General features: G+C 37.3%; 1 protein-coding gene and 1 long non-coding RNA gene across 5 annotated transcripts in view; one reads left to right on the top strand and one right to left on the bottom strand.

Moving 5' to 3' along the window:
- LOC127857789 (kinesin-like protein KIF13A) overlaps positions 1-27,066 on the bottom strand; it is a 211,081-nt gene that overhangs the window by 143,219 nt on the left and 40,796 nt on the right. For all 3 annotated transcript variants that reach the window (XM_052394453.1, XM_052394454.1, XM_052394456.1), the window contains exon 3: positions 14,161-14,294. In XM_052394453.1, coding sequence (XP_052250413.1) covers positions 14,161-14,294 — 134 coding nt within the window. The remainder of the gene's footprint in view (positions 1-14,160; positions 14,295-27,066) is intronic.
- Positions 741-7,836, top strand: LOC127857805 (uncharacterized). Of its 2 annotated transcripts, none has more exons than XR_008038643.1 (2): positions 741-1,083; positions 7,300-7,836. It is a non-coding gene; the product is annotated as an uncharacterized LOC127857805 (long non-coding RNA). The 2 variants fall into 2 exon arrangements; XR_008038642.1 differs by lacking the exon at positions 741-1,083 and adding an exon at positions 6,724-7,072.

The following is a 27,066-nucleotide window of genomic DNA, read 5'->3' as shown; positions in this document are numbered from 1 at the left end:
TATCATATTGTAGTTTTCAATTATGTTATTTAAAATGTTTCTATTTTTAGGATGAGTATAAAGGTTTCCCTTCTTTTTATCTAATAATGGGTTAAGAACAGTATTGAAATCACCACCGACAATTATGTTTTTATCTTGGTTATTATTTATAAAGGATTGTAATGTTTCGTAAAATGTGGAATCATCTATGTTAGGGCCGTAAACGTTGATTAATGTTAATTGTGTTTCATGTATTTTGATATCTATACTTGCTTGTCTGCCAATTATTATTTCGTTAAAATTATCAACTGTGATCCCTATATTATTTTTTATCAGAAAGGCAATGCCTTGTTTATTAGTATTTTGTCCACTAAGATAGATATCTCCGTCCCATTCATCTTTCAATGTTTGTGTTAAAGTAGGTGTCAAGTGACTTTCTTGTAATAGGCATATACTATATTTTTGTTTGTCTAACCATTTGAAGATTTTTATGCGTTTATCTTTATTGTTTAGCCCCTTTACATTCAAAGTCATTTAAAGAGGTGTAGGGTGTAGGTTCTATTTTAAAAGATGTCCAGTTGGTTTCTATTATAATACCTAAGATGTCCATACAAACAAACAAAACAAAAAGAGAACAAAAATTAGGGATATAAAAAGATGAGTGTTCCATGGCAATGAATAAGTAGAAAAAAAAAAGAATCACAAAAATGAGAAAAAAATTGTCAAAGAAATAGGGTTGTTGTTTTTTTTGTGTGTAAATGTTAATATAGTTAATTAGAATAGCAAGTATAAATGTTACTATAAACCGGCTGCGGGATACACATCCAAGAGTACTGAAAGCCCTGAAATCATAAATCATACGGTCAAATCTAATGGGAAATTTAGGGTCAGGTCTGGGGTATGGGGATACTTTTGTTTATTCAAGGAAGCCTGGTTAGTGTATGGCAGAGTTCGAGAGTTTTCTGTGTGTTTCTGAGTCAGTTGAATTTGGGCTTAAGACCAGAGCGTTTGTTGTTTGGAAGGAGGTGCCATCAGAATTTCTGATCGTCGGCCACATTGTGGAGGCATCTAGAGTGTTGTGTTTATAGAAGGAATCTAAATGGGGTATGTTATTTAGCAATAATCTTTCTCGTCCAACATATGCATTATTGTAGTAATCATTCTGTATTGTTTTGTTTTTCTTGTAAAACTTGTAGTGCTTGATGTTACGGAAATATTATGTTATTGCAATGTGATTTTGATAAGTAGTAAAATGTGGTATAATTGAAAGCTGTTATAAGGGATTAATCATAAGCATAATGATCTGAATGGATATTCTTATATCCTTGTAGATCCCATTTTTGTTGGTGTAAGAATTACGATGAAGAAAGTTGATGGAAAAGGGGATAGAAGATAGAAGTTTAATAAGACGTATGTTGCATACTAGAACTAGTTGAATATTGATGAAGAAAGTTGATGGAAAAGGGGATAGAAGATAGAAGTTTAATAAGACGTATGATGCATACTAGAACTAGTTGAATATTGGCCATCAGTTTCATAAAGACAACTACAAATAAATTATACAGAGAAACGCACTGACAGGAAGGAAGCATTCATATCATAGTAAACCTCAAAAAGTGTAGCAGTGATGTGCACTGTGTAGTTCCGATTGGGTAACTGGAAAGAACTGGACCTGAGAACTGAATATATATTTATGACGTTCACAGCGGAGCACAGCAAGAACATTTGTTTTTACCATTTGACATTCGATCATCATGGATAATCTAAACTGAAATTTCTTATTTGTTTTTAAATGTGCATGCTTTTAGAATAGAAATTAAAGCATGAAAATTAAATAGATAAATAGATAAATAAACTTTGTAATCCTCTTTGCAGTATTGTGATTTGCATAGACCCCAAAATTTAAAGTCCTTTCCTTCTATCTGAGGGACATTGGTGGACTTTTGTTTACATTCAAAGTTTATAGTTAGTTTGCTAAACTATACTATCAAAAATCTTTGACAAAACTGGTAGTACGGGTGGGGTTATGCTATTCGATTATCACAGAGAAATACTGCAGTGAGGAAATAAAAGCTTGTCTGTAAATTCAAGAGAAATTTTATCTCTGTGTGCTGTGCTGTTAATACCTGGGTTGTTATCTCTAAGGGGACTTGCTACAGGTCAGTGTGAGGTCACAGGCACTGGTCAGGTCAGGCAAAGGGGAGAAACTGTTAAAAGGGGCCAGCAGGTTATTATAAGAGTTAACTTTCTTGTTAAATCCCTTATTCATTGGGTTTGATTTTCACCATGTCTGATTTGGAAAATCTTTTTCAAATGGGTGAAAAGTCCGGTTTGTCCGGGGAAACTTTGCTCTCCTTTATAAGAGAAAGAGAGGAGGCAGAAAGGAAAGAAAGAGCTTATGAGCGTGAAGAGAGAAATAGAGAGAGAGAATTTAAGAAATTAGAAATGGAGAGAGAAATTGAGATGGAAAGATTACGTAGTGGGTCACAGAGAGGTGATAGTCGTACTACTAGTGAGAGTGGTACTAAGGCTAAGTTGCCAAAGTTACCCAATTTTGATGACAAGCGTGATAGCATGGATGCATATCTCAAAAGATTTGAGCGATTTGCAGAGAGTGCTGGATGGAAGAAGGAATGTTGGGGTGCAAATTTGAGTGCACTGTTGCAGGGGCGTGCCCTGGATGTGTATTCGAGACTCACAGTTGCTGAGGCTAATGATTATCAGAAACTTAAGGATGCCCTGCTAAAAAGGTTCAATCTGAACGAAGACGGTTTCAGGGAAAAGTTTCGTAGTAGTAAATGTGAATCAGGGGAGACAGCGTCTCAATTTGTAATTCGATTGGGAGATTACTTAACCAATTGGATGTGCCAGGCTGGGTCTGACGAAACCTATGAGGGTTTAAGAGATTTGATTTTACGTGAGCAATACTTGAATGGGTGCTCAAAGGGACTGCAAGTGTTCTTAAAGGAGCGTAAGTTTGCTTCAGTAACAGAGATGGCCGATTGTGCAGATCGGTATATTGAGGCCCATGAGGGCAATGGCAAAACGGGGAATGAATCTAGAGATGGTGTGAAAGGTAAGGCTTGCTTTGTTTGCAATGGACCACATTTACGTAGAGACTGCCCGAGGATAAATGGTCGGAACACCATGGGCACAAACAACCATAGGGGTGGTAACCTATCAGGCCAGTATTCAGGTAATGGTTTCAAAAGCTGGGAACCAGCAAGAGGTGGAAGAAGACCTGAAGACAAGTATGACCGAAAGGTAAGTAAATCTAGTTTGTCGGCGTGTGGCCTATCCCAAGGAAAGGTAAGTCTGTCATGTGGTCACAAATTACCTGTCATGTCGGCAGCGTGTGATGGACCTATTCGGGAAAATATGCCGGAGTGCATAGGATGGGTCAACGGAAAACAAATTCGTGTCTTGAGGGATACTGGATGTTCATCAGTGGTGGTAAAGAGGTCTCTTGTACCAAACCACAGTTTTACTGGGAAAGTTCAGAATTGTGTCTTACTTGATGGAACAGTGAGACAATTCCCCACGGCAAAAGTGTTTGTGGAAACACCTTATTTTATAGGTAAGGTTATTGCCATGTGTGTTGAAAGTCCAGTATACGACTTGATATTGGGGAATATTGACGGAATCAGAGATATTGCAATTGGAGAATATGCGACCATATCAGAAGAGAAGAAAGTGGATGAAACGGTGAACGAACAGGCAGCAGTAGTCACCAGAGCTCAGGCTTCAAAAGAAAAGGTAAGCAAAATCAAACCGTTAAAGGTGCCAACACAGATCAAGGGGATGAATCCACAGATGTTTCAAGAAGCACAGAAAAGTGACCCAACTCTTCAAGCTGCCCGGGAACAAGCAATGTCGGAAGAGGTAAAGCAGTGTGGAAAACTGAATACTTCTCGGTATTATGAACGCAATGGATTCTTGTACCGTGAATTTACGTCTCCAAAACATAACAAGGCAGAACCTGTTTGCCAGCTTGTTGTCCCTAAGGAATTTCGAGATGAAATCATGAAGATAGCTCATGAGAGTTTATTAGGAGGACATCTAGGAATGCAGAAAACATTGGATAAAGTACTGTCACAATTTCATTGGTCTGGTGTAATGTCAGATGTGAAACGTTTCTGTACCTCCTGTGATACCTGTCAGAGGATGACATCAAAAGGAAAAGTTTCCAAGGTTCCGTTGGGAGAAATGCCATTAATAGATACACCATTTAAACGCGTGGCTGTTGATCTGATTGGACCTATTACACCAGTTAGTGACAGAGGAAACCGGTACATATTAACGGTGGTTGACTACGCTACAAGATATCCGGAGGCGATGGCATTGAAGAACATTGAGACAGAAACCGTTGCAGAGGCATTAGTAGACATTTTCACTCGAGTTGGAGTTCCACAAGAAATGCTTAGTGACATGGGAGCACAGTTTACATCTGGACTCATGAAGGAGATAAGTAGGCTGTTGTCAATGAAACAGTTAGTGACTACACCATACCATCCCCAGTGTAACGGGTTAGTGGAAAGAATGAATGGCACGCTGAAGTCCATGATAAAGCGTATGTGTACAGAGCGACCCAAGGACTGGGACAAGTACATTTCGCCAGCCTTGTTCGCATACAGAGAAGCCCCACAGGCAAGCACAGGGTTTTCTCCATTTGAACTGCTCTACGGGAGAACAGTAAGAGGACCAATGCAAATATTAAGAGAGATGTTGACACAGGAAACCCTTAGTGAAGAGGTAAAAACTGTTTATGAATACGTTTTGGACCTAAAGGAAAGGCTAGCAGAAACAATGCAATTTGCACAAGAAGAACTGAAGAAATCTGCTGGAAAATACAAGAAACACTTCGATAAGAAAGCGAGGCAAAGAACATTTTCAGTAGGAGAGCGAGCTCTAGTTCTGTTGCCAACAAACCGAAACAAATTGCTCATGCAGTGGCAAGGGCCATATGAAATTGTAGAGAAAGTTGGTGAATCAGACTACCGACTTGACGTCAATGGTCATGTGAAGACATACCATGCCAATATGTTGAAGAAATATGTGGAGAGAATTGGCAATGAGGCTGAAACTGGTCAGGCTGGATTACTGATAAATATCGCAGCGGCCATTATTGAAGACGACAAGGTACCAAGTGGTGAGAAGGACTGTTTAAGTGAGTATGGTCGATTTAATGAAGAGATACAATGTCCTATAATAGAACAATCAGAATCTGTTGAAGATGTCAAACTTGGTGAAAACCTAGATGCCAAACAATGCGAATCTTTGCAAACATTACTTCAAGACTTCCAAGACGTGTTAACTGACATTCCTGGGAAAACCAATTTGGTAGAACACCATATTAAAACAACTACAGATGATCCAATTCGTTCAAGGCCATATCCTGTTCCACATGCTGTGAAGGAGACCATAAACAAAGAAGTTCAGGAGATGTTACGAATGGGTGTCATTGAACCATCAGATTCACCATATAGATCACCAGTCGTTATAGTGAAGAAACCAGATGGCACTAATAGATTTTGTGTGGACTTTCGCAAGTTAAATCAGGTCACAGTCTTTGATGCTGAGCCAATGCCATGTCAGGATGACATTTTTGCACGCTTATCCCACTGTCGTTACTTTTCGAGAATTGATTTGTCAAAGGGGTACTGGCAGATTCCAGTTTCCGAGGAAAGCAAAAAGTATACTAGCTTTGCAACTGACACCGGGCTATGGCAGTTTCGAAGAATGCCATTTGGACTGGCATGCGCACCCGCTGTCTTCAGCAGAATGATGAGAATGTTGCTGAAAGACCTTAGTGGAGTGGATAACTTTTTAGACGATATGTTCCTGTTCACAGAGACATGGGAGGAGCATCTTACGTTGATTGCAGAAGTCTTAGGGCGCCTGCGAAATGCTGGACTGACGGCAAAGCCTAGCAAGTGCATGTTGGCTTGTGAGAGACTTGATATCTTAGGACACCAAGTAGGGCACGGAAAAGTGGAACCAAACCCACAGAAGGTTACAGCAATAGCTCAAGCCGAAAGACCACGAACCAAGACTGAACTTCGATCCTTCTTAGGGCTGGTAGGTTATTATCGTAAGTTCATACCAAACTTTGCTGCTGTGGCTGTACCACTTACCGACCTCACCAAGAAAGGTAAACCCAATACCTTGGTTTGGGAATCACCTCATGAAAGGGCATTCAAGGAATTGAAGGAACGAGTGACGATGTCACCAATTCTCCGAATGGCAGATTTAGGTAAGCCATTTATTCTACGTACAGACGCCTCTAATGTAGGTTTAGGGGCAGTACTTCTGCAAGAACATGAGGATGGTAAGTTTCCGGTAGCATATGCAAGTCGTAAATTGCTGCAAAGGGAAAGAAATTATTCGGTGGTTGAGAAAGAATGCCTTGCAGTTGTGTGGGGAATACAGAAATTCCACACATACTTATATGGTAAGAAGTTTCTGTTAGAAACAGACCACATGCCACTGGTATATCTGAACAAGGCAAAGGATTCTAATGGCAGAATCATGCGTTGGGCTCTTGTTTTGCAGGCTTACCGGTTCACTGTTGTTGCTATAAAGGGAACTGAAAATGTCGGGGCTGATTATCTCAGTCGAAAATCTGGGACATGAGTCATGAACCTAGTCTTGACACAAATCCAAAAGGTTGAGACAGAAATTGGGAATTTCATCTTAAGTAGGGGGGGTGTGTCAAAGAAATAGGGTTGTTGTTTTTTTTGTGTGTAAATGTTAATATAGTTAATTAGAATAGCAAGTATAAATGTTACTATAAACCGGCTGCGGGATACACATCCAAGAGTACTGAAAGCCCTGAAATCATAAATCATACGGTCAAATCTAATGGGAAATTTAGGGTCAGGTCTGGGGTATGGGGATACTTTTGTTTATTCAAGGAAGCCTGGTTAGTGTATGGCAGAGTTCGAGAGTTTTCTGTGTGTTTCTGAGTCAGTTGAATTTGGGCTTAAGACCAGAGCGTTTGTTGTTTGGAAGGAGGTGCCATCAGAATTTCTGATCGTCGGCCACATTGTGGAGGCATCTAGAGTGTTGTGTTTATAGAAGGAATCTAAATGGGGTATGTTATTTAGCAATAATCTTTCTCGTCCAACATATGCATTATTGTAGTAATCATTCTGTATTGTTTTGTTTTTCTTGTAAAACTTGTAGTGCTTGATGTTACGGAAATAGTATGTTATTGCCATGTGATTTTGATAAGTAGTAAAATGTGGTATAATTGAAAGCTGTTATAAGGGATTAATCATAAGCGTAATGATCTGAATGGATATTCTTATATCCTTGTAGATCCCATTTTTGTTGGTGTAAGAATTACGATGAAGAAAGTTGATGGAAAAGGGGATAGAAGATAGAAGTTTAATAAGACGTATGTTGCATACTAGAACTAGTTGAATATTGATGAAGAAAGTTGATGGAAAAGGGGATAGAAGATAGAAGTTTAATAAGACGTATGATGCATACTAGAACTAGTTGAATATTGGCCATCAGTTTCATAAAGACAACTACAAATAAATTATACAGAGAAACGCACTGACAGGAAGGAAGCATTCATATCATAGTAAACCTCAAAAAGTGTAGCAGTGATGTGCACTGTGTAGTTCCGATTGGGTAACTGGAAAGAACTGGACCTGAGAACTGAATATATATTTATGACGTTCACAGCGGAGCACAGCAAGAACATTTGTTTTTACCATTTGACATTCGATCATCATGGATAATCTAAACTGAAATTTCTTATTTGTTTTTAAATGTGCATGCTTTTAGAATAGAAATTAAAGCATGAAAATTAAATAGATAAATAGATAAATAAACTTTGTAATCCTCTTTGCAGTATTGTGATTTGCATAGACCCCAAAATTTAAAGTCCTTTCCTTCTATCTGAGGGACATTGGTGGACTTTTGTTTACATTCAAAGTTTATAGTTAGTTTGCTAAACTATACTATCAAAAATCTTTGACAAAAATAATTTAAAGAAAGAAAAAAAATTAAGATTATCAAAATGAAACAATGTACAAAAGAAGGTTCAAGGTCTGTTGATCCGAGTTGATGTGGTTTACAAGTACCCACTGAGTGATATATTTACATTAATAATACATGAATTTTACAACAAAAGAAAAGTGACCTTAAAAGAAAAATTAACATTTTCATCTTAATGGTCTTTAAGATAAAAATAAAACATCATCGTGTAAGACACAATTACGTATATATTGATTTATATTACAGGTTAGATGATAGTTTAAATTCTCTACCTAACTGCATACTCTCTTGATGAAGTATTATTTATAAAAAAATTAACACATACAGACAGTACAAATGAGTTATTCGCAGAAAGATTTCTTCACATGGTCAATATGTAAATAAAATTAGTCAGTATTAAGTTATATAAATCAATTATTTCAGATAATATAGAATGCATTCTGGTAAGAGTATAAATAAACTAACAAACGACAACAGAAAAAACAAGCAAGCAAAACAACACCACAAATCAGTGTCATGCAAAACGCAGATTTAACAAATACATCATAATAACATATAAGTTTTTCAATAAGCATATTATACATATTTAAACGCGTATATAATACTTATAGACAGACATTTCCTCTTAATGGTCTTTAAAATAAAGAAAACCATCTAGTAAGCCGCAATTATGTATATATTGATTTATATTAGAGGTTAGGTGATATTTTAAATTCCCTACCTAACTGCATACTATCTTGATGAAAATTCTACAAAAATTTGAACATAAATTATAATAATGTGTAATAATGTATTTTAGAAAGATTTGTTCACATTGTTAATATGTAAATAAAATTAGTCAGTATTAAGTTATCTAAATCAGTTGTTTAAGATAATAATTTAAAATTCCTAACTGCATACTATCTTGATGAAAATTCAAAATTCAAACACATACATACATTACAAATAATGTATTCGCAGAAAGATTTGTTCACATTGTTAAAATGTAAATAAAATTAGTCAGTATTAAGTTATCTAATTCAATTATTTCAGATAATATAGTATGTATTCTGGTAAGGGTATAAGCAAAGTAACAAAAGACAACAGAAAAAGCAAACAAAAACACACCTCAAAAATCAGTGCCATGCAAAAAAGAAAAATTTGAAAAATATATAATAACAAAAATAAGTATATTATACATGTTTTAATGCATACATAATACTTATAGACAGACACCGACATCGTAAGTGAAACATAAATGATTTTTGTCCTATAATAAATACAAGAATTCATGTATTGTTGCCGTAATAATACTAAATGATGCCTCTTTAAATACAGAATAGAAAAAAATCCTTTACTTAGGCATCAAAATCATACAATGTATTTATAGTCAAATAATTATAGATTGACATCAATGGGAATGCCAAGTTATATTGTACAATTTAGTTGCTTATTTGTATTATTGAAAAATATATGTCTTGTTCATTAAGCATATCATGCAACATTTAAAAAACAATTGTAAAATTTTGAAAGAACTATGTAAAATGTGTATATGTTTTACAGTTAAGAAATAACTAGTTTTGGATATATGTTTTACAGTTAAGAAATAACTGGTTTTGGGTACGAATATACCTTAATATCATCGATTTTCCAAGTTACAAGATTCATAAACATTGAATGTGTTTACTTGTATTTCGTAACGGTGACCTACATTCTTGTTAATAATGCCCATGCTTTTCAGTGAAAAACTGCATTTCTCACATTCATGTCAATTGTCCTATACACAAGATGAGGGCTGTCTATAAAAACATGCTGTGTGTTATGTTATACTTGAAATGTGTACTACATCGGGTGTGCGATTTTTTAAACACATAATGTTCATTTGTAATTACATTACTTCTTAAAACTGTTATTTACGGTTAAGTTTTTTCAAAGTGGGATGCCAATTAATTCTATACAAAAATTTACTCGAATAGGTGTGTATTTTGTAAACAGCCCTCTATTTGAAGAAACACTCCAATGAACATTATCCTACATTGTCCATGGAAAAATCATGCATGTAAACGTCATCATGCAAGTACCGGTAAACTTCTTAACAGCCAGTAACAAATAATGTAAACAAACAAATGCGAGAAAAAAAGGTGTAGAATAGCATTAACTACAAAAGTGATTGAAATGTATTGTGAGACATCATTGTTCCGTATGCGTTTGTATAAAATTTCAATATTGTTTGTGTGTGTGTTGCTTTTTTAATCCCCGTGTGTTTAAATATACATTGATAAAGACTATATACTTGTTTATATTTGGGGTAGCCATTCAAATATTTTTACCGGCTATAACCACGGTTATAAGTAGGCCAATTTTAAATTGTATAGTCTGTTTCCTAAATGTATGTACATGTATACATATGATGATGTCATGTAGTTCCTTTCATTGATAGTGATTTTTAAAGGTCATACGTTCTCACATATTCTGAAAAGCAGACTTTTATAATAAATTGGATTATATAAAACTACGTAAACAACAGCATAAGACTAGTTATGAATGTTAAAGTAATATGTAGATAGTCAATAGATATCAGTTATTTCTCCATAGTAAACAACATACCATGTCTGTTTGTAATGTTTAAATATCTTCTAGCGACTTTGCGTGCCATTACGTCTGTACTGTCTGAAATCTTCTATGACACCACTCACATTGTCATAGATGTCGAATTTAATGCGTTCACCCGCGACAGTTTGCCCGTACACCGCCCCATTGAAATACCAGGCACTTTCGATGTCTGGATGAAGGTGGAGCCTGTTGATGAGCCCTTGATTGGGCTTGGTGACATCATCGACAAGTTTGTATCCGCCATTCTTCATTGGTGCCCGTTTCCTCATTATGGCAGATTTTACTGAGTTATTTCTCAGTTTGATGAGCACTGGGCGGGTCTGTCCCTTCTTTGTTGGGATACGATGCATGGCTACTGTATCGATTGGCTGCAAGTCAACCTCGGTATGAGTTTTCAGGATCCCGATTACCGTTTTGGCCAGTGATTCATCATTTTCATCCCTGTTCTCTGGTATATTTAATATTTTTATGTTATTCTTTCTGGAATATTGTTCATTATAGTTAGCCTTTTTACTTGCCATTCTGCTGATTTCGTCTGTCTTGTCTATTTGTTCCTGAAGTGACTTCAGATTTGTTTTGTTATTGTTTTCCAATTTTTGCAATGTATCTTTCAGACTTTTATTCTCAAAGTCTAATGACTCTATTGTTGCTTGCATTTCTTTGTATTTTTCATTAACTAGTTGATCGATCTTTTTGTTCATATTTTGTTCAATTTTATGCATTACGCTAGTGACTGTGTTGGTGATAAGTTGTTCAACTTCATCTTTACGAAGCATACTCTTGAGATCTTCCCTCAAGCTTGATATGCCATCAGTCATTGCTTGAAGTTGCATATGTATGGAATTGAGTTCATCCATGCTTGAATTGCTATTGTCACTAGTATCTGGCCTATATTTCTTGACAGCCGGTTTTGTTTGAGGTTTTTCTCCTGTGAAGTTAAGCTTAAGCTGTTTTTTTGTTGTATTATTGCTCATTGTGCTTATGAACAATTACAGTTATCTTCTCCAGTGTTTTTCAGACGACACATCTAATAGTAAATACTCAGAGCTGACACAGTTATAATCCTTATAATCCTTATAATGCCCATTGAGAGTCCATGCACAGGGGTTTTCTCAAATGCATGTGTTTTACAAGTCAAACACCTATCACACACAAATATGCAAAATCCTTTGTTGAATTCTTTGTTATAAACATTTCCAAATTGCTTTTTATCACATTACAATTCCTGGATGTCACTTTGTCACAACATTGAAAGCACAATTATGAACATGTTGTACTATAAATTCTCACTTTTTTATCACTATAAACATGTATTTTAATGTAAATTTTGGAGAGCAAAATTATCTACACATCCCTCCAGCGATGACCTTGACCTCACTCCAACCCAGATTTCATCAAGATAAACATTTGGATCAAATTTTATAAAGATTGGATGAAAACTGTGACGTCTATTGTCTACACCAGGTTTTTCTATTATTTGACCTAGTGACCTAGTTTTTGACCCCAGATGACCCAAATACAATCCCAACCCAGATTTCACCAAGATAAACATTCTGACCAAATTTCATAAAGATTGGATGAAAACTGTGACCTCTACTGTCTACACAAACAAATTGATGACGGTTTTTCTATTATTTGACCTAGTGACCTAGTTTTTTACCTCAAATGACCCAAATACAATCCCAACCCAGATTTCATCAAGATAAACATTCTGACCAAATTTCATAAAGATTGGATAAAAACTGCGACCTCTATTGTCTACACAAGGTTTTTCTATTATTTGACCTAGTTTTTGACCTAGTGACCTAGTTTTTGACCCCAGATGACCCAAATACAATCCCAACCCAGATTTTATCAAGATAAACATTCTGACCAAATTTCATAAAGATTGGATGAAAACTGTGACCTCTACTGTCTACACAAGGTTTTTCTATTATTGACCTAGTTTTTGACCTAGTGACCTAGTTTTTGACCCCAGATGACCCAAATACAATCCCAACCCAGATTTCATCAAGATAAACATTCTGACCAAATTTCATAAAAATTTGATGAAATTTACTGTGACCTCTACTGTCTACACAATGTTTTTCTATTATTTGACCTAGTTTTTGACCTAGTGACCTAGTTTTTGACCCCAGATGACCCAAATACAATCCCAACCCAGATTTCATCAAGATAAACATTCTGACCAAATTTCATAAAGATTGGATGAAAACTGCTACCTCTATTGTCTACACAAGGTTTTTCTATTATTTGACCTATTATGTGACCTAGTTTTTGACCTAGTGACCTAGTTTTTGACCCCAGATGACCCAAATACAATCCCAACCCAGATTTCATCAAGATGAACATTCTGACCAAATTTCATAAAGATTGGATGAAAACAGTGACCTCTACTGTCTACACAAACAAATTGTTGACGGACAGACACATGCACACACATACAAACGCCGGACATCACACGGTCACATAAGCTCACCATGTCACTTTGTGACAGGTGAGCTAAAAATGAGAAAAAACATAAATTGCTGTCCTTGGTTTTTCTGTGCAGACTGCACAGGCTTATCTCGGATGACAATTTACACTCATGAATTAACCATTTCCCACTTAGAAGCAAAGTGAAAATGGCTTTGTGCAAACAGCATACATCAGCGAGCAGGCTGTTCAGGTTTTATGCTGTTTGCTGCTCATAAGTATCTTTGGTTTGGAGTTGAAGCCTTGAAATCTTTAATCTAGTAAGAAAGGTCTTAAATTCAATTTAACTTTCTAATGAAATACAAATGCATTAAAAATATGTATAGAAGTCGTGTTCTGAGAAAACTGGGCATAATGCATGTGCGTAAAGTGTCGTCCCAGATTAGCCTGTGCAATCTGCACATGCTAATCAGGGTAGACACTTTCTGCTTTTATTACGTTTTTCGTTTAAATGAAGTCTCCTCTTAGCACAAATCCAATTTAGGCGTAAAATGTCGTTGCTGATTAGCGATCTGGGATGACACTTAAAGGGGCCTTTTCACAGATTTTGGCATTTTTTTAACTTATTCATTAAATGCTTTATATTGATAAATGTAAACATTGGATCGTAAAAGCTCCAGTAAAAAATAAAGAAAAAAAATAAAAAAAGGAAAAGAACATTGCCCGGAGCAGGTTTCGAACCTGTGACCCCTGGAGTCCTGCCAGAGTCCTGAAGTAAAAACGCTTTAGCCTACTGAGCTATTCCGCCGAGTACACATACGTGACGTATTTTATACCTTATATAAGCAATCTTCGTAGTTTCACAAAATTTAACGACAAAAACAAAACTCTCCAAATTATTCAATCGTTTCGCGTTGCAACGCTTTATAATTTTTAGGTTTTAAAATCGTCAAAACATGCATATAATGGCTATATTAGAGCATGGTTAATGTTCAGTATTACTGTTTCCTCACAAATATCATAACTAAAACGAAAACTTACGAATCTGAAACAACTTTTTTCAATTTTGTCAATTTACCAAAGCGTGAAAAGATCCCTTTAAGGCACATGCATTAAACCCAGTTTTCTGTGTGCGTGACTCAATGAATCGCCCAAGCCTCTTACTTGCAAACTTGTTGTTTTCCTTGTCCATGGACCAGAAGCAGTGATCGAAGGCAAATGTTTTTGGCGCCTTTCTACGGCCCCTCCCCCCCTCACTTCCTCCTCCATCCCCTAGTCGACCATGCACATCAAGGGGTCTGAAAATATCTTTGGTACATGATTATACGAGCTGAGAAACACTTATCAGGGTTATAAGTTATAAACTAACATTTTGACCACAATTGCTTGCTTTAGTTATTTCAATTATTCTTGTAAAGCAGCGTGTTTTGGGGGTCAAACTTTTTTCCCAATCTAAAAAAGTATATATTTCTTCCCAAAGGACTGCCTGACATTTGCAATTGTGTTTTTTTTTAACAAAAAATATTTATTTTTTAAAGAAATTGCAACATTAGTAGTTCATTTCTTTTACATCTCTGTAAGTTGAACGTTAGTAAATATGACATTGAAAACACTTAAATTCTCAACTTTGAAGTATTTGCTAGCAAAAAACAACAACACAAATTTCCCAATTTTATTGAAAAAAATGTGATTTTTACCAAATCCAAATCCAAAGAGCCATGGCCCCACTCCCAAAGTGGTGGGAAAAAATACAGCCATTTTTTTTGTTATAAAATCTAAGGGTCCACATCAAATTTTAGGATTCGGGCCTCAGGGGTCAAGGCTCAAAAGCTCCAGCAAATTTTATCTCAGCTAGCTAATAGCAGAATGGTGATACCACCAAAATGTTAGAAGGAGAGAAGAGTTTTTCAACATGAAGAATATCACAAGTGCTGGCTGTAATACCAGTGCTCCTGCCCTTCTAATGCCCCACCCTGCCATTCTGAGTCCCCTTCCTGTCCATTTATCAAAAAATAAAAAATAAAAATTATTTTTTATTTTTGTTGGAGACATATTATAATTTATATATTTCTTATTACATTGCTATTAATTTATTCCTTATTGTAAACATTTTATTTGCATGGTTTAATAATAATGGAAATAATATATTCTAACAATTATTAATAATACAAAAATTAATATGCAACAGGGAGCATTCTAGACATGACCATGCACACAATAGTGCCCTTTTGACAAAAATACCGCGCACTTAAAGGGATCTTTTCACGCTTTGGTAAATTGACAAAATTAAAAAAAGTTGTTTCAGATTCGCAAATTTTTGTTTTAGTTATGATATTTGTGAGGAAACAGTAATACTGAACATTTACCATGGTCTAATATAGCCATTATATGCATCTTTTGACGATTTTAAAACCTAAAAATTATAAAGCGTTGCAACGCGAAACGATTGAATAATTTGGAGAGTTCTGGTTTTGTCGTTAAATTTTGTGAAACTACGAAGATTGCTTATATAAGGTATAAAATACGTCAAGAATATGTACTCGGCGGAATAGCTCGGTAGGCTAAAGCGTTTTTACTTCAGGACTCTGGCAGGACTCCAGGAATCACTGGTTCGAAACCTGGTCCGGGCAATGTTCTTTTCCTTTTTTTAATTTTATTCTTGATTTTTTACTGGAGCTTTTACGATCCAATGTTTACATTTATCGAATATAAAGCATTTAATGAATAAGTTAAAAAATGCCAAAATCTGTGAAAAGGCCCCTTTAAATGTGCCAATTGGACAAAATAGCCCCCCCCCCCCCCCCTCAGCCCTTTTCAAATCCTAGCTGGAACACTGGATAATATTCATAAAATCCAGACTAATATACCACTGACTATTAATAACTAGCAGTCACAAGACAACGAGGGAACATGTCTTTGTAGCTTGAAATTTATGTGGTTTCACTCTTATTTGTTTTCTTTTTATTTCAGCTTATTTGTATCAAAAGCTTAACAGCCCAGGGACACTCCTGAGTGGATTTCCTGATGGGGAAATCAATATATAACTCCCACCAGGAGAATGTGAACACTTAGCACTCAAAACATTAGAGAAAGACATATTAGTTCACCTTGAGGCATGTGTACCAAGAAATTGTCATGCAATATAATGTTACTAAAAGGTTGTGCTGTAACTTTTACATTTGTGCAGCCCTCAGGGAAATGAGGACTTAATGCATGTTCATTAAGTGTTGTCCCAGAATAGATCAGGACTTAATGGATGTTCATTAAGTGTTGTCCCAGAATAGATCAGGACTTAATGGATGTTCATTAAGTGTTGTCCCAGAATAGATCAGGACTAAATGCATGTTCATTAAGTGTTGTCCCAGAATAGATCAGGACTTAATGCATGTTCATTAACTGTTGTCCCAGAATAGATCAGGACTTAATGCATGGTCATTAAGTGTTGTCCCAGAATAGATCAGGACTTAATGCATGTTCATTAAGTGTTGTCCCAGAATAGATCAGGACTTAATGCATGTTCATTAAGTGTTGTCCCAGAATAGATCAGGACTTAATGCATGTTCATTAACTGTTGTCCCGGAATAGATCAGGACTTAAAGCATGGTCATTAAGTGTTGTCCCAGAATAGATCAGGACTTAATGCATGTTCATTAAGTGTTGTCCCAGAATAGATCAGGACTTAATGCATGTTCATTAACTGTTGTCCCAGAATAGATCAGGACTTAATGCATGTTCATTAAGTGTTGTCCCAGAATAGATCAGGACTTAATGCATGTTCATTAACTGTTGTCCCAGAATAGATCAGGACTTAAAGCATGGTCATTAAGTGTTGTCCCACAATAGATCAGGACTTAATGCATGTTCATTAAGTGTTGTCCCAGAATAGATCAGGACTTAATGCAAGTTCATTAAGTGTTGTCCCAGAATACTACACAAGAGAGTATTTTTTATATGTGTATTGATATGGATCACATTAAAATACAATAAAACATGTCGAAAGTCCATATTATTTTTAACAATTGTTATAAAAAGTAATCAACCACAAATAATCCAAAGAGGGAAGAAAGGGAACGGAAAAAGAGCCGAGTGCAGCTTCCACTGAAATGAAAACGAAAATATACTCCAATTCTACTTGAAAGAGTCTATTTCGCTCTACATTTCACAAGTGTCAGACTCTTGCGAGAAGCATTGGAGCTTATTTTCGATTTCTTTTTCGCTTTGTGTATCAAATTCAATGTGGTCATTGGTGTTGTCAATATCATCATCATCATCATCGGAGTCCGTTATCTAAATCACCAGAATTCTGTCACTTGTTGTTTTCTTCGAAGGTGAGTCATCTCGCGAAAACTTGTTGCTGTGACAATCCTCGTATACGATTGGTTAAAGGGGATGATAAATGCAGGAGTCACGTCCCAAACTAAAACGGTTCATTTCATATCGGTCTACTAACCATTCGAAGAAAATCTGAAAAAATCTTTTTTTGTTCAGCTGAGCTTGGATTATTTGTGATTTATTATTATTATAATTATTGTTTAATTATATGGACTTTCGACATGATCGATTTATTGTTTTTTAATGTGATCCAAACCGATATGTAACTTTAATAAGGTATTATTTATGATCCCGAAACCAGTGTGGTAATTTGACCGTAATGAAAATGGGCTGAATTTTTTTATATTTATGTCACTTTCGAGCGCGTTTTTTACAAATTAAAATATTGTGATCGGCTTTTTTTTTGGCGATCCATCGGAAAGATTTACTTGAATTTATGATTGGTCCTGAGTAAAATTTGCCGGTCAGGACTGGCAGACCGACGGTTTGGCGAACCCTGCTTCTTTCTTAAAATTTTTTTTTTTTTTTTCAATTAGGCTTTTTTGGGGGATATTTTGGTCAGCTTTTTGGGAAAAAAATTTGATTTTTGCAATTGGGAAGCAGCCGAAAATCGGCGGTAATTTTTAGGAAAAAAAATCACTGGCTTGGTTATCTTTGAGCACCACTTTAGAGTTTCACAAAAAATATTTGCCAAGCAACGACCTTGACCTTTGACCTAGTGACCTGAAAACAATAGGGGTCATCTGCGAGTCATGATCAATCTACTCATCAATGTTCATGATCCTAGGCATAAGCGTTCTTGAGTTATCATCCGGAAACCATTTTACTATTTCGGGTCACTGTGACCTTGACCTTTGATATAGTGACCTGAAAATCAATAGGGGTCATCTGCGAGTCATGATCAATCTACCTATCAAGTTTCATGATCCTAGGCCTAAGCGTTCTTGAGTTATCATCCGGAAACCATTTTACTATTTCGGGTCACCGTGACCTTGACCTTTGACCTACTGACCTCAAAATCAATAGGGGTCATCTGCGAGTCATGATCAATGTACCTATGAAGTTTCATGATCCTATGCCTAAGCGTTCTTGAGTTATCATCCGGAAACCACCTGGTGGACGGACAGACCGACCGACAGACCAACATGAGCAAAGCAATATACCCCCTCTTCTTCGAAGGGGTGCATAAAAATAACATTAGAAATGCATGTTTCGATGTTGTTGCTTTTGTCTCCTTATCTTATAACAGCAGAAATGCACAAATGAATCAGAAGAAATGTGAGAATTCTAGGACTCATATAATTATCATGATTGTCAATCAGACTGCATGATTATCCATGATATATCATCTGTCAGCACAAGGATCCACGGTAAATATTTCATGACATGATGAAGGTCACAGAATGCATTGTGCATGTCTATCCTGCAATATAATGCAAGCATGCACATACAAGCACATGCATAATTAACAAGACTGGCAAGTTTATCAATTGTTTTAAATTAATTGCTTGTTTTATTTCAGTTATTCATTAGACAATTGGAGCTGAATAACCCTCAATGGTAGTGAAAATTATAATCGCAAACTGATAATTTTGATTATAAACAAGGGCTGTTTGTAAAACATGCATGCCCCCCATATGGGCTGTCAGTTGTAGTGGCAGCCATTGTGTGAATACATTTTTTGTCACCGTGATCTTGACCTTTGACCTAGTGACCTGAAAATCAATAGGGGTCATCTGCCAGTCATGATCAATGTACCTATGAAGTTTCAGGATTCTAGGCGTAAGCTTTCTTGAGTTATCATCTGGAAACCATTTTACTGTGTCGAGTCACCGTGACCTTGACCTTTGACCTAGTGACCTGAAAATCTATAGGGGTCATCTGCAAGTCATGATCAATGTACCTATGAAGTTTCATGATCCTAGGCGTAAGCGTTCTTAAGTTATCATCCGGAAACCAGTTTACTGGTTCAAGTCACCATGACCTTGACCTTTGACCTAGTGACCTGAAAATCAAAAGGGGTCATCTGCGAGTCATGATCAATGTACCTATGAAGTTTCATGATCCTAGGTGTAAGTGTTCTTGAGTTATCATCCGGAAACCATTTAAGTGGTTTGAGTCACCGTGACCTTGACCATTGACCTAGTGACCTGAAAATCAATAGGGGTCATCTGTGAGTCATGATTAATGTACCCATGAAGTTTCATGATCCTAGGCGCAAGCGTTCTTGAGTTATCATCTGGACACCATTTTACTGGTTCGAGTCACAGTGACCTTGACCATTGACCTAGTGACCTGAAAATCAATAGGGGTCATCTGTGAGTCATGATCAATATACATATGAAGTTTCATGATCCTAGGCGTAAGCTTTCTTGAGTTATCATCTGGAAACCATTTTACTGTGTCGAGTCACCGTGACCTTGACCTTTGACCTAGTGACCTGAAAATCTATAGGGGTCATCTGCAAGTCATGATCAATGTACCTATGAAGTTTCATGATCCTAGGCGTAAGCGTTCTTAAGTTATCATCCGGAAACCAGTTTACTGGTTCAAGTCACCATGACCTTGACCTTTGACCTAGTGACCTGAAAATCAAAAGGGGTCATCTGCGAGTCATGATCAATGTACCTATGAAGTTTCATGATCCTAGGTGTAAGTGTTCTTGAGTTATCATCCGGAAACCATTTAAGTGGTTTGAGTCACCGTGACCTTGACCATTGACCTAGTGACCTGCAAATCAATAGGGGTCTTCTGCGAGTCATTATCAATGTACCTATGAAGTTTCATGATCCTAGGTGTAAGAGTTCTTGAGCTATCATCCGGAAACCATTTTACTGGTTCTAGTCACCGTGACCTTGACCATTGACCTAGTGACCTGAAAATCAATAGGGGTCATCTGTGAGTCATGATCAATATACATATGAAGTTTCATGATCCTAGGCGTAAGCGTTCTTGAGTTATCATCCGGAAACCATTCGGTGGACGGACAGACGGACGGACCCACATGTGCAAAACAATATAGTATAAAGTATAAATAAAACTATATCTTCGAAGGGGGGCAAAATAAATATCAAATGAAAAAGTCAAACTTGATAAAGCATTTGTGATGTATTTTTGTGAACATCTCAAATGTAACAAGAACATTTCCATGGAAACGAAGTGAGCCTTGCTCTGGGAAAACAGGGCTTAATGCATGTGCGTAATGTGTCCTCCCAGATTAGCCTTAAGAGTCTGCAGCAACTGGATTTTTACTGAAAGAAGTGACGTTATTTAAACAAAAAATACCACTGACAACAAAAACTTTCAAACAAAAATAGAGTGAATACAGAAAGTGTTGTCCCAGATTATCCTGACTGCATACTGCACAGGCTAATCTGGGACAACACATAATGGCCTGACTGCATACTGCACAGGCTAATCTAGGACAACACATAATGGACATTCATTAAGCCCTGACTGCATACTGCACAGGCTAATCTGGGACAACACATAATGGACATTCATAGCCTGACTGCATACTGCACAGGCTAATCTGGAACAACACATAATGGACATTCATTAGGCCCTGACTGCATACTGCACAGGCTAATCTAGGACAACACATAATGGACATTCATTAAGCCCTGACTGCATACTGCACAGGCTAATCTAGGACAACACATAATGGACATTCATTAGGCCCTGACTGCATACTGCACAGGCTAATCTGGAACAACACATAATGGACATTCATAGCCTGACTGCATACTGCACAGGCTAATCTAGGACAACACATAATGGACATTCATTAAGCCCTGACTGCATACTGCACAGGCTAATCTGGAACAACACATAATGGACATTCATTAAGCCCTGACTGCATACTGCACAGGCTAATCTAGGACAACACATAATGGACATTCATTAAGCCCTGACTGCATACTGCACAGGCTAATCTGGAACAACACATAATGGACATTCATAGCCTGACTGCATACTGCACAGGCTAATCTAGGACAACACATAATGGACATTCATTAAGCCCTGACTGCATACTGCACAGGCTAATCTGGAACAACACATAATGGACATTCATAGCCTGACTGCATACTGCACAGGCTAATCTGGGACAACACATAATGGACATTCATTAAGCCCTGACTGCATACTGCACAGGCTAATCTGGGACAACACATAATGGACATTCATAGCCTGACTGCATACTGCACAGGCTAATCTGGGACAACACATAATGGACATTCATTAAGCCCTGACTGCATACTGCACAGGCTAATCTAGGACAACACATAATGGTCATTCATTAAGCCCTGACTGCATACTGCACAGGCTAATCTGGAACAACACATAATGGACATTCATAGCCTGACTGCATACTGCACAGGCTAATCTAGGACAACACATAATGGACATTCATTAAGCCCTGACTGCATACTGCACAGGCTAATCTGGAACAACACATAATGGACATTCATTAAGCCCTGACTGCATACTGTACAGGCTAATCTGGGACAACACATAATGGACATTCATTAAGCCCTGACTGCATACTGCACAGGCTAATCTAGGACAACACATAATGGACATTCATTAAGCCCTGACTGCATACTGCACAGGCTAATCTGGGACAACACATAATGGACATTCATTAAGCCCTGACTGCATACTGCACAGGCTAATCTAGGACAACACATAATGGACATTCATTAAGCCCTGACTGCATACTGCACAGGCTAATCTGGAACAACACATAATGGACATTCATTAGGCCCTGACTGCATACTGCACAGGCTAATCTGGAACAACACATAATGGACATTCATTAAGCCCTGACTGCATACTGCACAGGCTAATCTGGGACAACACATAATGTACATTCATAGCCTGACTGCATACTGCACAGGCTAATCTAGGACAACACATAATGGACATTCATAGCCTGACTGCATACTGCACAGGCTAATCTGGAACAACACATAATGGACATTCATAGCCTGACTGCATACTACACAGGCTAATCTAGGACAACACATAATGGACATTCATAGCCTGACTGCATACTGCACAGGCTAATCTGGAACAACACATAATGGACATTCATAGCCTGACTGCATACTGCACAGGCTAATCTAGGACAACACAAAATGGAAATTCATTAAGCCCTGACTGCATACTGCACAGGCTAATCTGGGACAACACATAATGGACATTCATTAAGCCCTGACTGCATACTGCACAGGCTAATCTGGAACAACACATAATGGACATTCATTAGGCCCTGACTGCATACTGCACAGGCTAATCTGGGACAACACATAATGGACATTCATAGCCTGACTGCATACTGCACAGGCTAATCTAGGACAACACATAATGTACATTCATTAAGCCCTGACTGCATACTGCACAGGCTAATCTGGGACAACACATAATGGACATTCATTAAGCCCTGACTGCATACTGCACAGGCTAATCTGGGACAACACATAATGGACATTCATTAGGCCCTGACTGCATACTGCACAGGCTAATCTGGAACAACACATAATGGACATTCATTAGGCCCTGACTGCATACTGCACAGGCTAATCTGGAACAACACATAATGGACATTCATTAAGCCCTGACTGCATTCTGCACAGGCTAATCTAGGACAACACATAATGGACATTCATTAAGCCCTGACTGCATACTGCACAGGCTAATCTGGGACAACACATAATGGACATTCATTAAGCCCTGACTGCATACTGCACAGGCTAATCTAGGACAACACATAATGGACATTCATTAAGCCCTGACTGCATACTGCACAGGCTAATCTGGGACAACACATAATGGACATTCATTAAGCCATGACTGCATACTGCACAGGCTAATCTGGAACAACACATAATGGACATTCATTAAGCCCTGACTGCATACTGCACAGGCTAATCTGGGACAACACATAATGGACATTCATTAAGCCCTGACTGCATACTGCACAGGCTAATCTAGGACAACACATAATGGACATTCATAGCCTGACTGCATACTGCACAGGCTAATCTGGAACAACACATAATGGACATTCATTAAGCCCTGACTGCATACTGCACAGGATAATCTGGGACAACACATAATGGACATTCATTAAGCCCTGACTGCATACTGCACAGGCTAATCTAGGACAACACATAATGTACTTTCATTAAGCCCTGACTGCATACTGCACAGGCTAATCTGGAACAACACATAATGGACATTCATTAAGCCCTGACTGCATACTGCACAGGCTAATCTAGGACAACACATAATGGACATTCATTAAGCCCTGACTGCATACTGCACAGGCTAATCTGGGACAACACATAATGGACATTCATTAAGCCCTGACTGCATACTGCACAGGCTAATCTAGGACAACACATAATGGACATTCATTAGGCCCTGACTGCATACTGCACAGGCTAATCTAGGACAACACATAATGGACATTCATTAAGCCCTGACTGCATACTGCACAGGCTAATCTGGAACAACACATAATGGACATTCATAGCCTGACTGCATACTGCACAGGCTAATCTAGGACAACACATAATGGACATTCATAGCCTGACTGCATACTGCACAGGCTAATCTAGGACAACACATAATGTACATTCATTAAGCCCTGATTTCCAAGGGTAAGGCTGAAATTAACAGACCAACATGCCTAACACTTCTTCCCGTAGTTGAGGGTTTGAATCCACATACATCAGCCTACCTCTCTATTTGTGGTCAGATTTATTTGACAAATAAAATATTGTTAACATAGTTCATACGTATCTTCCATTTGCAGATGTTTAAACATAATCCTGGAAAATTTGTGACAAAATACCCTTTTAGAAATGAGATTTTTTCTGAACTATACTGCCATCAATCATGCATATCAACCATCAATCATATCGCTGTCTGGCACACATCGGCATCACATTTCCGCCTATAATGACGCTAACAATTTCTGCAAATGTTTCCAGAATTATGTTTATAGGAATTTTCACGACATGCTACTCAGACAGTCTGCAAGTACCTAGATAATCAAATCTGCACGTTGAGATGTAACAACCCTACATTGAATGCATTGATTCGACTTCTAATAAATTACCATTGTATTTAAAGACAACTGATGATTCACATACTTTTCTAGATTCATGAATGTCTGCCATAAGAGGGTGTCTGATCCATAGGCCGGAGTATTAATGTCTTTATATGAAACTAATTCTGGGAATTATGAGCTTAATGCATGTTTGTAAAGTGTTGTCCTAGATTTACCCTTGCAATTTTCACAGGCTAAGCAGGGATGACACTTTCTGCTAATTTATGGACTTTTTCTTACAATGGAATATTAACCTTTGCAGTTTTCACAGGCTTAAGCAGGGACGAAACTTTCCGTTCATTTATAGACTTTTTCGTACAATAGAAGACCGTGTTTTTTTAAACTCCAGTTTAAACAGAAAGTCCCCAATGAGCCTGTATGGACTGCACAGGCTTATCTGGGGTGACACTTTGTGTGCATGCATTTAGCCCAGTTTTCACACACCAGAACTTCTATACTTGATAAATGTTGAAAATCTGTTTGCACAGTAATAACAATAGCAATCATTAGTTGATGTTGGTGTTTAACAGCTTCTCTGCAGACCTAGCTCCATACATTGTGCAACACAATGATTCAGCACTAAACAATATATCTGCCAGACAGTCATAAATCATATACAATAGTTTTATGCTTAAACCTTTGATTTTCCATAATAGGACAACCTCACATAATGCAGTCCTCACTGCAATAGCAGAGGACATTCCAAGTTTATAAGGTACAACACTTTCCTTTTTATGGAATTTAAATTCTTTTCAAGTCAGTCTCTTCCACATAAAAATTCAATATATGGGGAAAGTGTTATCTGTGTAGACTGCTGCACAGGCTAATCTGGAACAACACTTTACCAGCATGCTTTAAGCCCAGTTTTACCAGAACCTAAATAAAGGATTGAAGGATACCAGTTGATGTTAACTGGCACTTACAGATATAGCAACTGTTGCCACACTATACCATTCTGACGTAAGTAAACAGCCGCATATAGGAACAGCAGACAATAACCCTCCCTATACTTGGACTAATATACAACACAACAAGAGATGTGTTCGTCAGAAACACAATGCCCCCTATAATCACGCTGCTTTGAAATAATTTTTATTTTTTTGGGACCTTTGACCTTGAATGATGACCTTGATCTTGAACTTCCACCACTCAAAATGTGCAGCTTCATGAGATACACATGCATGCCAAATATCAAGTTGCTATCTTCAATATTGCAAAAGTTATGGCCAACGTTAAAGTTTTTTTTTCGGACGGACAGACAGACTGACATACTGACATACTGACTGACGGACAGTTCAACTGCTATATGCCACCCTACCGGGGGCATAAACATGTAAAACACTCTGACATTAGAAAGGTTGAGTGATCAAACTCAACTTTACCAATAATGGAACTTCACTTCACTTACAATAAAACTTGAATTCATTATCTGCAATCTAATTTAACTTGACTTCCACAACAATCAAATTTAACTATTGCCCACAAAGAAGCAAATTGAAAATGGGTATGTCCAAACAGCATAAAACCAGAACAGCCTGCGAGTAACTTTGTATGCTGTTTGCTGCTCATCGTATCTAAGGGTTGGAAATGAAGCCTTTAAAACTCGAATCTAGTGAGAAGGGTTTTAAGTTATATTTAACTTTCTAAGGGACCAAAAATGTGTAAAAATACATATCTAAGTGGTAAAGGGTTAAATAGCTAGACAAGCAATTAATCTCAAGGGGGTTGGGCAGAAACGGTTTATCCATCAGTGTTTTTTTTTACTTTTGGGATTATAGGGCACTGTTTGTTTGGATTGGGAAAAATTGCATATCTTTCTTTCACTTAAATTGGGAAATTTAGTACAAATATTTAGAAATTGGGATTTGTTTTCAATATTATATTTACCAAGACTCAACTCATAGAGCTGGATAGGGAATCGTTGCAGTTAACCTACAATTTGGATTTGTTGCCAATCATTTAGGAAAAATATACTCTTGTTGACATTGGGAATGGGGCCCAATTTCTGAAAAACCCTGGGGCAGGCCATGGATAATTACTGAAAACCATGTAATAAGACTTGATCTTCATGCAATAATGTACATCAATGTAAATATCCAGGAACACAATTAAGTAAGTGGGAAAACAACACTGAGGGGTAAATGTCCTTTCTGGAGACCAGTGGGAGATAGATTGTTAGCACTTCAATGTGATGTCAGATGGATTCTGCAGGAGCCTACAATTGCAAATGTCTGGCACATGCAGGGTAAAATGTTGGTAGAAACAAAAACAATCATTGTTTTATAGAACCTTATCTTTTCATATGTTAAGACAACAAAAACAATCATTGTTTTATAGAACCTTATCTTTTCATATGTTAAGACAAGCACAGTTCAGACACCTTATGTACTTAAAAACTTTTAAATCTGAGTCTCGGTGCAAACTTTGAAATCAAAAGACCGTTTCACAGTTAAGCTGTGTCGTCCCAGACAAGCCTGTGAAGTATGCACAGGAACGACACATTCCGCTTTTATGATATTTTTGGTTTAAAAGAAGGTCTCTTCTTAGCAAAAATCCAGTTTAGGCAGAAAGTGTCGTCCCTGATTAGCCTGTGTGGACTGAAAAGGCTAATCTGGGAC

This window comes from Dreissena polymorpha, chromosome 14 (assembly GCF_020536995.1).
Source record: "Dreissena polymorpha isolate Duluth1 chromosome 14, UMN_Dpol_1.0, whole genome shotgun sequence".
In the NCBI taxonomy this organism is placed as follows: Eukaryota; Metazoa; Mollusca; class Bivalvia; order Myida; family Dreissenidae; genus Dreissena; species Dreissena polymorpha.
The sequence above is the reverse complement of the archived record's forward strand: the minus strand, read 5'-3'. Positions and strand labels throughout refer to the sequence as shown.